This window comes from Falco biarmicus, chromosome 13 (assembly GCF_023638135.1).
Source record: "Falco biarmicus isolate bFalBia1 chromosome 13, bFalBia1.pri, whole genome shotgun sequence".
In the NCBI taxonomy this organism is placed as follows: Eukaryota; Metazoa; Chordata; class Aves; order Falconiformes; family Falconidae; genus Falco; species Falco biarmicus.
In genome coordinates, this window is record NC_079300.1 from 2,055,710 (window position 1) to 2,068,532 (window position 12,823).

The following is a 12,823-nucleotide window of genomic DNA, read 5'->3' on the forward strand; positions in this document are numbered from 1 at the left end:
TTGTGACAGAACGGGCCAGAAGAAATAAACAATAGAAAAGTCCTGAAGATCCTGTTGCATTTAAGTGTTCAGATGCAACTTCAGATTTCAGATAAGCCTCATGATCTCGAGTCATCTTCCCTTTCACTCTTCTGCCGTGAGTCAAGGAGCTCACATACCAGCTCCCATTGCCCTGCCGCACTTGCTGTGAATGCCCCAAAAAGCTTCCACAGTGTCTGCTGTGCTCATGTGGAAGGAAAAGGAGGCTGGAGCCCTCAGTGCTGGGCGACTGAATTACTTAGGTGTTTTCCAGTGCCTTCGTGCTGCTATTAGATTTGCAGATGAGGACATTGAAACGATCAAACAACACATAATTAAACAGTGGAACTCATAGCCACAGGATGTTGTGGAGGCCAAGAGTACAGATGACTTTAAAAAAGATTGGGTAAAATCTCGTTATTAAATGTAGTGTTCAGGAAGAAGCATCTGGTGTTAGGAGTTCCCTGAAGCGTCTACTGGTGATAGCAAAGAGGATGGTGCAGAGAGGGGGTCACTTGATACTTGTCTTCTCCTACATTCTTCTTAAGCATCCGCTACTGGCTGCTGTCAGAGGCAAGATACTGGGCAGCTGGCTTTCGTCTGAGACCATTGATCCACCCCGTCACAGCCTTCCCTACAGTTAACAGCCTTATGAGCTTTATAGTTTAGTACCAATACTGATATTTTACACATGGGTTTTATTTCTCATTTCATAATAGTATGTACAACAGGCTGCTGATAAATCATAATGTTTTCCATCATCCTTCCCCATCCCCATTGCATTGCCCTTGTCAAAGACAATCAGAGCAACAGGAGGCTGCGAGTGAGAAAGTGAGCTGCTGTGAGTATGGAGAGTTAATAGATAGCAGAAAGGGAAGCCCAAAAGCAGAAATAAGCTTTTTGAAGAGGGCAACTGCTTTTCACATGCACCCTCTTTAGTGATTAAGTGGACCAGTATACAACCAGATGTGAAGCACTCAACAGAACTGGAACAGTTGAATATGCAGCTTCTATTCTATTTGCTGCTTTTTGATTATTCACAAACATATCACAAAAACACTGCAAGGTGTTTATCAAGCTGTTGATAAATTCTGGCTGAATAACATTGCCCAGGACAAATTTTTCTCCCTGTCCAACATTTACTATCTTTTTCTTTTCCCCCTGTCCGTCACCATCAGCCATCCTGTCAGGAAGCAGAAGCAACCACCAGTGGCCAGTAGTATGTTTGACAAAGTGAAGAGTGTCAAGTAATTTGTCCCCTAAAATGATCGGACATGCTCAGGGTAGTCGCAGGTACCCTGCACTGGGCTCTGAGCAGTTCTGCCAGCCGCCTATGCTCGTAGCACCTGAATGCCTTGTGCTGACGCAGCGAGATGCAGATAGCTCCTGTGGCCCCTTCTTGCTGCTCCCACGTAGCAGGAAGCAAGGTGCTCCCTAACCTTCTGCCGCTGCCCTGTGAAGCACGGCAAGGTTCAGACGGCTCTCACCTTGGTGTAAACCCCGCGGGACACCTCAGCGATGTGTCAGTGAGCTCTGCCAGGGGCTCAGGACTCAGCCCTGTTTTGAGGGAGTATTCTCGGTGGTGTGGCAGACAGGACAGTCAGAGGTTTGCAGCTAAACCAGGGCTTGGATTATAGACATGTATCATTCGGAGTCCCCAAGGGCCTTGGGGGTAGAACTGAGGTTTGTCAGGGGTCTTGTGGTATTTTAGACAAATAATTGACCTCTTCTATTCATGTAAGGCATCTTCCTGGTGCAGTGCCACCAGGACTAGTCTCTGGACTCCCAGCCATGGAGTGGGAGAACTGTGGAGCTCCTCTGAAGGTCTGTTTGTCCTACTGATGGACATGTCAAACTTGCTGGGCCCAGTTCTCAGAGAGACATATCGTGCTGGATCCAGATCTGCAAGCCACATGGTGAAAACACAGTGAGCCCAATACTGTACAACCTCCGGCAGAGAGCCAACGGAGCAGTCACAGTCCCGTACACACATGGGGTGTGTTTAGAAAGCGCCTTTGATTCTTTGCAGTGTGGGTTTTAGATGATTTTTAAAGACACACCTTGTAGGTGTTAGTGGAAAATGTGCTTCCACTGTTTCTTTGATGCTGATGTTGGTCCTGATCACTTGCTCGTTGGTCAGTGGGATGCAAAGGGACTTCATTGAACGAGTGACCAGAGCAGGTTAAATAAAGCATGGCCAAAATGAAAGGGACGCTGGTTTTTTTTGTTTCCCTCTGAATTCCTGATCTATTTTAGAATTAGTTCTTTCCTTCAGAAGAGAAGAGCGGCCTTCCCGGGCTGCTGAGGGGCAGCACAAGAGCGGGGCACTGGCACAGCCTGCCGTCCCCGCTGTGTAACTGAACAAGGGTAGCACCGACACTCAGAGCACTGCGTGTCTTAATGAAACTTAATGAGTCGAGGAAAATAAAACAAGTGGATTCCTACACATTAAACCCAACACAGAACTGTGGATGTTTCAGCAGCAGGAACAAGACATCAGTAAGGTCTAACAAGGAGAGCGGGGTTGAGACCATGTAGAGGGGAAAACATGCATGATCCACCAAATGGGAAAGTGGAGCCTGGCAGGCTGTGCGAGAGCGTGGCTGGGATTCAGCAATGCCCTTGGCATGGTACTGGGCCAGCTGAGACCCAGCGGTGGCTTCTCTGTGTCAGAACAGACCCAGTCATGGACAGCTGGAAAAACAGTCTGCTGTTGCCTAAACACCACCTGCATTGAAGCAAAGGATCTTCACACTTGTGTTCTTCAAAGGAAAAACAACGCTACTTGCCATGAATGTTTTCCCTTGGGCTGGAAGCCCCAAACCACAACCAGGCAGAGACCTTTGGTTGCAGAACTGTTTTGCACCTTGTGACACATGGCCTTCTACTGTTGTTTACTCTTAAATAAAGATTCATTCCACAGAATACAGGTTTGTAGTTGTTGACAAGAGCGTTATGTGGTAAGGCAAAGTTATCTTTTACAAAAAGTATGTAAAAACAAAGGACCCTCTTACAGGCACACATATTTTCCATGAATAACTGCCAGTAACTAGAAAACAGGGTTTTTTGCTCCTAACCTGGGAGCGTTGCCGTCCTTTCTGTGATCACGTTCTTTTAATGATCTTTAACCATGCACTGCACAGTGAAATCAGGGAAGAAGCAGCCGCTCAGCACCAGCTGGGGGGTGACCGGGGGCTGCAATGCCACCGACCTCAATAAGCAATCTTCTCTGAGGCTTTCTGCCAGCCAGAGCATTGCCTGGTTTGTGAGGCCCTCCTCAGATTCCAGTTTCCCCATGCTTTACCTGCAAGGCAGACAGAAATCGCATGTCCAGGTTGATTTCCCTGTTGAGGAAGAAGTGAAGGGCAGGGGTGGAGGGCAGAGATCAGCAGGCAAAACTTGGCTCTTAAACAATACTTATTACTTAAACATATTGGTACGTCTGTCCTAAAAAAGCCAAGGGATTTCAGTGTGTACTAAAAGTTGCAGTTAATTAAATGCCAGGATTACCTGTTGAATGCTTTATGTCCACAGAAGATGGACGGACATTTATATTACAGTATCCACATTTACAGAAGCAAATAAATATAAATCTTTCAATATCCTGAGGCTGCGTGAAACCTGCCAGGGCTCCCTGGGGCCAGGGGGGATCCCCTGGTGGGGCTGGGACCGGCTCCTGCAGCATCGCTGGGGCAGGACGGAGGCCCTGGGCTGGGATCCTGGGGTGGGGCAGGGTGGGGGTCCCAGGGGGGGCTGGCCAGGGAGATTCAGGTCCTGACACAACCATCCCAAACACAAACAATTTAGAAAGCTCCAGGTCATTTCAGTGAAGCAGTCAGATGAATCAAGTCTGATTTTCCTTCACCTAATTAGACAACAGGGAGATTTATGGTATAACTGAGCCAACTCAATGTTGCTGTAATTTGACATCTAATTGATCAATGTCCTGTTCCTTCACAGGTGCAATATAAATACTTCCTAATTGGTGCAGGCCTGTTTCTATGAAAAAAACAAAGAAACAAAACCCATAAAATTGTTTATTTCCTGCTTCCTCCTACCATTTCACCATGAAAAGCCAGCTGGAGTACCATCACTGCCCCAAAGCAGGAGAAGCAACGTTGCAGGGTGGCCGCATCTCACAGGTCCCATGAAGCAGCTGCCACGAGAGGAAGCCCCAGTGTGTGTTGCTGGAGGCACAGGTGATGCTCAATGCTGGTAGAAGTGAGAGAAACAGCTTTTCTTGCTGAAATACTCCTTACTACAAACCTGGTGTCTGAGGTTTGTCGCTGGGGAGGGAAGGGCTCATGTTTCTGCAGCTGGACAAGTCCAGTGATCGTAGGAAGCGGTAAGGGTACCACTACAACAGGCAGAGAGCGGAGTAAAACTCTGGCCCTATTAGAGTTAATAGTAGTTTTGCATTTGACCTCAGTGAGGCCAAGGATTTTACCCGAGGACTATTAGTCATCAGTATCAAGATGAATTAGATGACTTGTCAACAAGCAGGCAAGGTTATTCCCATGGGTTGCTGAGCTCAGAATCAGCAAAGCTGGACAAATAATGTTCAGCTTATTCCATTTATACCCACATGCAATGCCTGTATGCAATACCTAAGCATTTATCGCCTGTTTTATTCTGTTTCTGTCAAACACACTGGGGGAATGCTTTGTTTGGGGAGGTGGGAGGGAACTGTAGGGTAACATTTCCTTGGCAAACTTCCCAGAACTGGGCTCAGCTCTCATAAACAAGCCCTGGGAAGGCAGTTTCAGTGTACAACCTATATTTGTATTTCTAGGAAATACTGTCAAGCGGAGCTACTAATAGCCCCATGGAAGCGGCCACAGTTTGGAGAGCTTACAGCCTGGCCAGCCCTGCCGGCACGCTCCTGCAGTCCTCCCTTGGATTGTTGTTTGGTTGGGTTTGAGAATATGATCCGCTTGAGACTTAGTAAACACAGCAAAAATGTCCAAAATTTTAAGTTGAATTTTCAAGAGCAGGCAGTTTAGCACTGGGGAAGAAACAACAACGTAATAAGGGGGTTTGTGGGAGACCGCTGGTGTTTGTCATCTGACTCCAGAAGGTACGGTCCTGCCATCTGGGCACAGAAATACCGTTTGGGCAGTAAAACTGACCAGCACAGTGTACGTGTCAAGTGATCAGAAACAGCCGTTTGCAAAAACTTCACAGGAAGGAATACAAGAATTTTTCAGGGAATAATAGAAAAAATGTACTTGAAACAAAGAACATTTTGCTTGTGAGCAACAGAAAAATAGATCAAGTAGTTAAATCTGTTAAAGATATGATTACTTATAATTTGCCTGGCTAAGTATAATTTTCATATTTATCTTACAAAGCTTTTACCATTAAACTACCTCATTCTTTGTGTTCCCCTGAGCTGTTAAAAGTGGTGGTGTTACTCATGGTGGAGCTCAGCCCGGGCGGCAGCTGTAAGTGCCAGTGTAAGCTCCTCGTGTTGTACCCACTGTGCCACCTGCTCTCCCTGACCACGGCTGGATGCAGCAGAGGTGGGTCAGGAGAGACCAGTCCTCGCTGCTCCCCTTCCTGCAGCCATGGGCAGTCAAACCACGTGAGGCGTGAGTGGGAAATTGGAGGGTAAGAAGTCTGTAATACCTGTGTTCTGGAGATCAGAGGAGAAGAGGAGGAAGGGAGCCAGCAGCAGAAGGGGACCCACACTTTGCACATCTCAGGTTGCCCCAAGCACTGCATGGCTGGCAAACGGGCGCTTGCAGGGCCCCTGCTCCGACTCAGGCATGGCACGAGTCAATCCCCGTGATCAGGTGGATGGCTCAATGATGGGAGTCCCCGCATGGGTCCACACGGGAGAAACTCATCTGGGGCTTACAGAGATGCAAACAGCTGTAACCAAAACAAGCACAGGAAGAAAGATGGTTATGACAGCAGAGTTTTGAAGGAAGGAGGGGAAAGAGATTTTCCATATGAGAAAGTTTTGCACAGCAGCTCATCGTTAGCTACATTGCTTACAGAGAAGTCTAGGCTTTGTTTGCTCTTCTCTTAGCAGGCATCACAAGAGGAAAAATGCACGCAGCTGCACCCGTACGGCATAGCAAGGCGCCAGGGGCTGTGCAGTGCCGCAGCAGTGCTTTGCAGTGTGTTTTAGAAGACGTGATGGTAGCTGCTGATACATTTTTGGCAATCCTCTTGCACTGCTATAGATCACAGAATAATTTATGCTGGAAGAGGCCTCAGGAGGTCGTCCAGTCCAACTCCCATTCACAGCAGGGCTTTGGTCCACTAGAACCCCTGTGGATTGCACTAATCCAGTGCTTTAAGCAACTGCAGACCATTGCCACCGCACACAGCTGGGAGCCAGCTCATCCCGCTGCTGGCTCCCTGCTCTTCTCCAACTTCGCCAGCCCCCACCCCACCAGTGGGAGGGCTGGTCCCAGCGTCGTGTGAGCCCGCGGACAGGACCCACGCTCCTGTCCTCACTGCAGAAGTGCTACATGATGAGGCTGGTCCATAGCCCCAGAGGTGTGAGCCAGCTCTTCAGTGCCAAAACCATTGGATTGTTCCCCTTTGTGGTATCGTCAGAACGGTGAAGAAGTGATGCTGAAGTACCAGTTGTTCTTGAGTGTAATGTGAGGCCACACACTCACCCAGACTTGGATTCCTGAAAGATACATGTAGTGTGGCACAGAAATCATGGTGGACATCAAGTTTTCCAGAAAAAAAGTGGTTTATTGTCCATACATAAAAATGTTCATGTAAGCTGGAGCCAATGCTTTGAAGAAGCGTATTTCCTAGAGAAGTTATGCTGATCTGTAAAACTCATGTTAGGTTTGGAACTTGCTCGCACTTGGGAGTCTTCAGGTCCGTATTTTGGTCTGGCTTTCTAGCTGTGGGCTCGGGTTTAGATGCTAAAGCTCGCTGTGTGCCCCCAGTATGCAGAGAGGGCTGGAGGGTGCTGGTTTGGGCTGGGAGCTCTCCCTGCTGGCAGCCTGGGCTCTGGGCCACCTTGTGCCACAGCTCCGGCAGGCGACACCTCACTGCACTGCAGGGACCGGCTGGCTGAGCCCCAGCGTTGCTGCCAGGACCCCTGCGATGCTTGCCTGCTTTCATGGACCCCAGGAAATGGCACTACTGCTGCCCATGGGGGGCAGGGGGAGCATGGTACCTGATACACTGTGTGGGTTTAGCATCCCACACGGCCAGGGTTGGGACTTGGCCCTCTCGCCGTAGGACTGAGGCTCCTCTCCTCCACCAAACACTGACCAAATAACAAGATTCTTTAGCAAAGGTGAACTTACCCCCACAGAGACAATGGCATGTTTTGTACTGAAAGTTGTGCAAGAGAGAAGGCAGCTGGTCTCCTGGCAGGAGTGGACGCTCAGCAGAGTCCTGGCACTGCAGCCAGGGAGGGCGTTTGCACCCCTTTTTCCAAGCACGCTGCCACACACCCTGTGCCCAGGGACCCTCTGCCGAGCTCGCAGTGTCTTCGTGGAGGGCTGGGGTGGTTCCTGCCAGAGACAAGCAAACAAACCAAGAAAATGCAGCACAACAGGAACTACCAACGTGTTCCCTGTTCAGAGGGAAGCAGCTATTTAAATCTAGAGCGTTTCAATACATGTTGTTTTAAAAAGAACCAATAAAAACTATTTATATATTTGCTCGAGAAGAAAAATTTGCAACAGTGGGATTTTTTTAAATTTTTTTTTAAATCTCCCTGCTCTCATCATAACTAGATTGATGATTTCTGCATTTCTCCTTTTAGGAAGATGACTAGAATAAGTTGCCAGCTGAATTTCTCTTTTGTTTTATTCCAAGTTTTAATTCAAGACAGGAGAAGTGTGGCTAAGCTTCTTACTTTATGCAATTATTTTTTGGCACAGAACCCAAAGCCTCTCTAACTACATAGCTATGCATTCCATATTGTTTCAATCACGTTGAGATTGAAAGGGAGGATGTAAGCGACTGATGACAAACCTTGAGACAGCAGGTGAAGCAGAGCTGCGTTTTTGCCCTACGCAAGTTTCTCACTCAGACCTGGAAATCACTCAATGGTGAAGTTTTTTTTTTGCACATCCCCATACTCTGTCAGGTAGATGACAACATGCGTTTGTACGCACATATATGCACGCGGATAAGTGTGTGCATTAAACTGATGATGTAATGCATAAGTGGCAGACTGAAACTTGGCATCAAGATTAAGAAATACAGACTGTTTTGTCTGTAAAAAATGTTTTAATGGCCCACTTACCGTACCATTGAACTCCAGTGACATGTCTTGGTGGCTGAATCCAGTGTTTAGTGTAGGATGTAGTTCTGGAACTTAAGACCTTAAATCCACGAGTTCACACCTGTGAATTAACTTCATTCCTGTTAGGCTCAATGGTGAGTCCTGTGGGTAAAGTAAGGATTTACTGGTCCAGGTATTGAAAATTAAATGACTGGAATCTCCTTGTCTGCCAGAGAGGCCACGGAAATTTCCCATCGTATCTCTTCTGTTACCCTTTCTCTTCTGCCTTTAAATCGAGGTTTGGCTCCATAGCTTCATTTATATCCAGAGGCAGCGGAGGTGGCAGCAGTCCGGTCTGCAGACCTGCATTATTTGTACAGACATAATTCACAATTTACTGTAGATTTCCTCCCCACTCCTTACATGCTGTATGATGTCCTGGAGTGCAGGCTGTCTGCATCATCAACCCTGCTTCACCCTCTGTGCATGAGCAACCCTGAACAAACCATCCCATATCACTGAGATAACAGTAAAGAGTCGCAGATGAAAAAGGCACATCTTCCTGGAAAAAAACACCCACTTTTGGTTTTCAACATCAGGTTTGGATTTGACTTCATGTGTTTTAGAGGCTTGAAGCATAATACAAGTTGTAAAGTCCCAATAATATTGTATTATTGGGATAAGGCACACATTAGCTGGTTCCATGTAAATGACAGGGAGAGGGACGGAGCTCTGTACCAGGGAGCCAGACTCTGCCCAGCCAGGTGACCTGCGCAGATGTCCAAGACTTGCTCGGATAGACTGGTCCCAGATGGGCTTTCAGTATTTTCTGTAACTAGATTTAGCTTTAACAAAGTCGTTCTGATCACTTTGCTACATTCTATGATCTAACGCCTCGACATTTTAGGTGTTACAGGAATTTTCAGAAATTTGAACATTTCAGCATCTCTCCGGAGTGCTGAGAGCATCGGGAAGTCTGGAGCTGGTTAAGGTATTGCATGGGCCATTGACAGAGGTCTTCTCTTTCCCAACTGACAACACTGGTGAAATGCAAATTTATCTTTTAGATCTATAAACCTATGGGCTGGTTTTACAGCCTTCCCTGATTTTCCATCATCCAGGAATGCTTCAGCAACCGCTTTGTTCTCAGCTGCCGGCTGCGTGGTCTGATCTATCGGCACTTCCTTCTCCTGTCAGCATGGGAATGTTGGAAATAAAATATTGTCTTTTCAGGCCAGGGCTTGCTGACCTTCCAGGGCACGGGTGCCAGGTCAGTTGTTCGACATGTGTTAGGAGCCCCGGCGGGAGCGCTGGCCAAGACATGCTGCTGAGGTCCCTGGCGCAGGAGGAGGGCTCCAGCCTATCAGCATTGGGAGGAACAGGTCTCAGGAAATACTGAAGACCCTCAAGCAAAGCAAAACAAACATACGTGAACTCCTGCAGGAGTCAGGGAAGGAGCGCAAGAGCATAAGGAAGGAATTACTGGTTTTGTTTCACTCTCTCCAAGAGGAGTTGGGGAAAACGTGGAGAGTTGGAAAAGAGGTGATTCAGGATTGGTCCAGGACAGCTGGGTGGCACAGGCCAGGCGACAGGGACCTCTCTCTGGGCTGGAGGGGTGGTTTGGAAAGGTGGTACCAGGACTACACGTGGGTAGCATGGTGGCACCAGGCAGGCAGATCATCCCTGCCACCAGAAGGTCACCATCGGAGCCTGGTCACCTCGGATTAATCCTGACGCAAAGCAATATTGAGCTTGTTTGGTCTTATTTCCCAGCCTGCAATCCCTGCACCCTGCCCATGCCTGGCTGCAGCAGAGCCGCACAAGGTCTCGGCATCTTTCTCCCATTCCCTGGCGCTCTGCTGTCGCTCAGGGCCTCCACAAACATCATTGTCGGGTCTGGGAAATGAGTGAAAATAATGGGAAAAAACCCAAGCAAAGAAACAGAGACATCCCCACATGTGCAGGCAACTAAAAAGGGGCACACAGAAATAGCACACAGCCTCTCAATAGCCTAATTTTCATTTCACTGTAAATGGAAAGTCATTGTGCTGGTAGTGCCCCAAGGTCCAGGGACTTTCTCCCCAAAAGGTTTGATGGTGCTTTGATGGATCAGGTTGATAAATACCCCTCTGGAACTGCCAGCTCTGGCTGCTGTGAGGGACCAGGCAGCCCTCAGCTCTGACCTGGCAGCAGAACTCAGGCACTCCTATGGTACCATATACGGGTTTTTTCCTCATTCTAATTCAAGTAAATGCTTATTACCAAACGTTAGCATCTTACCTGTCAATATAACAAATTACAGAGTTCTGGCAGCCAGAGAGATAAACACCAGCAACACTCAGTGCTTCAAGTTATCAAACTCCAAAGATAAATATTTATATGGCATCTGACAAGACTCCAAGCTTCGGGCCAGAAACCCCACTGAACAACTGCAACATGGAAGGAGGCACCAAACTATCAAGTTAAATCGCTCAGCTCCCAGACCCTCCACACTTCTTCCAGCCCTTGCTCAGCTTCGTGCCCACCTTCTTGCCCACCGCAGCACGGACAGGGTAAGGGAGATGGCCTGCCCATGCCTGGGCTTCCCGGAGGAGCCCAGCATCCCCCCCCCAGCCTGCTGCCAGCCCTGCCCCAGCCGCTGGCGTGGCCCCCTTTTCCCAAAGCGAGAGAAGTTCAACACAGGTGGAATAACATTTCTGAGCTGTCCTGGACCCCGTTTTCTGAGCCACTGACCAGCAGCAGCCCCAGTGAAATCGAGATTGTCGGGAATGTTTCAGATGGTGGCTGCAAACCGAGAGGCGTGCTGTCATCCGACCTGCACAGACAACTGCGATATGAGACACAAACCTTGTGGTGACCGCTGAGAACCGGCTTCACTCAGCAGCCCCAGCACTAGCTTTACTCTGAATTTATGTCCCAGGTCATTCCCCTCGCTACCCTTCCCCCCCCACCCCCCCCCCCCCCCCGCTCTCCAGGTCCCCGCCGTCACAGCCACCCGAGCATTGCTGCCACCCTCACTAGCCCCTGCTGCCCTCCTGTCTGCAAAACCAAAGCCAAAACGCACCCAGCAAACACTACGGAGGGTCGACAAGAGAATACTTCAGAAAGCAGATTATATTGCCATACTCTGCAAGGAACTTTCAAACAAGCTGCGGGCTCCCTCTGCCACTGAGTGGAAGATACATGGTACAGTAAAAAGCATTACAGTTAGTTCTTTCACGCCCACCCCCCCCCCCAACTCCCCCTTTTTGGCAACAACTTTTTGCAAAAGATGTTTTTCTAGGTTGGAAAATTTCAAATTTTATTTCTACTTAGCCTTGAATGATCTCTGAGTTAATTTCTTCACTTGCGGACATTCATTTCCCGCGCCCCCCTCCCCCCCCCCCCCCCCCCCTTTTCCTTTTTTGCTTTCAGTCTTTTCTGTGCTTCCTCCACTTTGGAATCATTCGAGTGTGACAAAGGAAATCAAACAAACTGGGAATTTTCCAGTTTTGGAGGAATGTTGAAAAGTACAGAACAGTTAAAAAAAGAAAAGAAAATCATTTTTTTAAATCACATTCAGTTTCAAAATGGAGAAAAAGCAGGGGGGGAAGGGGAAAATCAGAACAGTGAAATATTTTATTTTTCAGCAGTATTAAATCTTTAAAACTGCACAATTTCAAACCTGAAAAAAGCAGCACAGACACATATAAACAGTAAAAAAGGATAAAGCACACCAAGATTAAATAAAAAGGGAAGTGATCCTTTTACAGACAGAAAGTGATTGAGAAAAGCAGAAAGTGATTGAGAAGAGCAGAAAGTCCTTACGCGCTTGAACACTCCACCCAAACTTTGTGCATCTCAGAAGTAACGGCTGGGGGCCTGGGGTCCAGGTTTGTCTCTAGCTATGTCTCCTGGCTTGCAGGCCTTTGGGCTGAAGAAAAACCCTGCATTTCACATGTGGCCATGGAAGCTGCTTCTACACCAGCAAATGTCCCAGTGCCAGGGAGCGCTCCCGCACGGTGGCACTCCTCACCTCGTGCCATTACTGATGCCTTAGACTCTTGCACTGCACACAGCTCTCCCTGGCCCACGCCAACACACCATCTCCCCCACAGTTTTCCAGGAGCCAGCGGGGCTTTTGGAGGTGAAAGAGGTCCACGGTACGGCAGTGGGGTGCTCTGTGCTGGAGAGGTACCAGACACGTTTGGTTTGCTGGTACAGCCACCGAGGTGACAGCAGCTCTACAAGTAGGTGGTGGCCTCTTGGTTCTCCCGCTCTCTAGCCTGTGCAACAGCAACGTTGATGCACTGAAGCCACTCCTCAGCATTCTTCTTGTCTTTGGCCTTGAAAACATAGGTTTTGCTGTCGGTGAAGATCTCAAAGGCCCGGGGCAGGCTGCGGTCCCTGCGCTTCTTTGCCACCACTTTAACACTCTGCACCTTGCTGAGCTCAATCGGGCAGTCATCGGGGTCGTCTTTCTGAAACACAGGGAAGACAGAACCAAGTTCATCTGGTAGAGCTTCCACCATCTTAATAAACAGTGGATGTCTCTAGAGCTGGGCTTGCTAAACATGGCTCGTGCGGGCAAACGCACTGATGGGCACTTCC

At 48.4% G+C, this 12,823-nt stretch overlaps 1 protein-coding gene across 3 annotated transcripts in view; it reads right to left on the reverse strand.

The window, feature by feature from the left end:
- Positions 1-271: 271 nt before the first annotated feature.
- VEPH1 (ventricular zone expressed PH domain containing 1) overlaps positions 272-12,823 on the reverse strand; it is a 102,000-nt gene continuing 89,448 nt past the window's right edge. The window contains exons 15-17 of one of the 3 annotated variants that reach the window (XR_008825216.1): positions 12,041-12,693; positions 4,077-8,596; positions 272-3,322 (exon numbers count right to left, since the gene is read on the reverse strand). Coding sequence is in view for 1 of the 3 variants with exons in the window: in XM_056358809.1 (XP_056214784.1) it covers positions 12,457-12,693 (237 nt within the window). In the remaining 2 variants the exon portion in view is untranslated. Of the gene's footprint in view, positions 8,597-11,630; positions 12,694-12,823 lie in introns of those variants that run through there. The other 2 variants (XR_008825217.1, XM_056358809.1) reach the window with 2 other exon arrangements.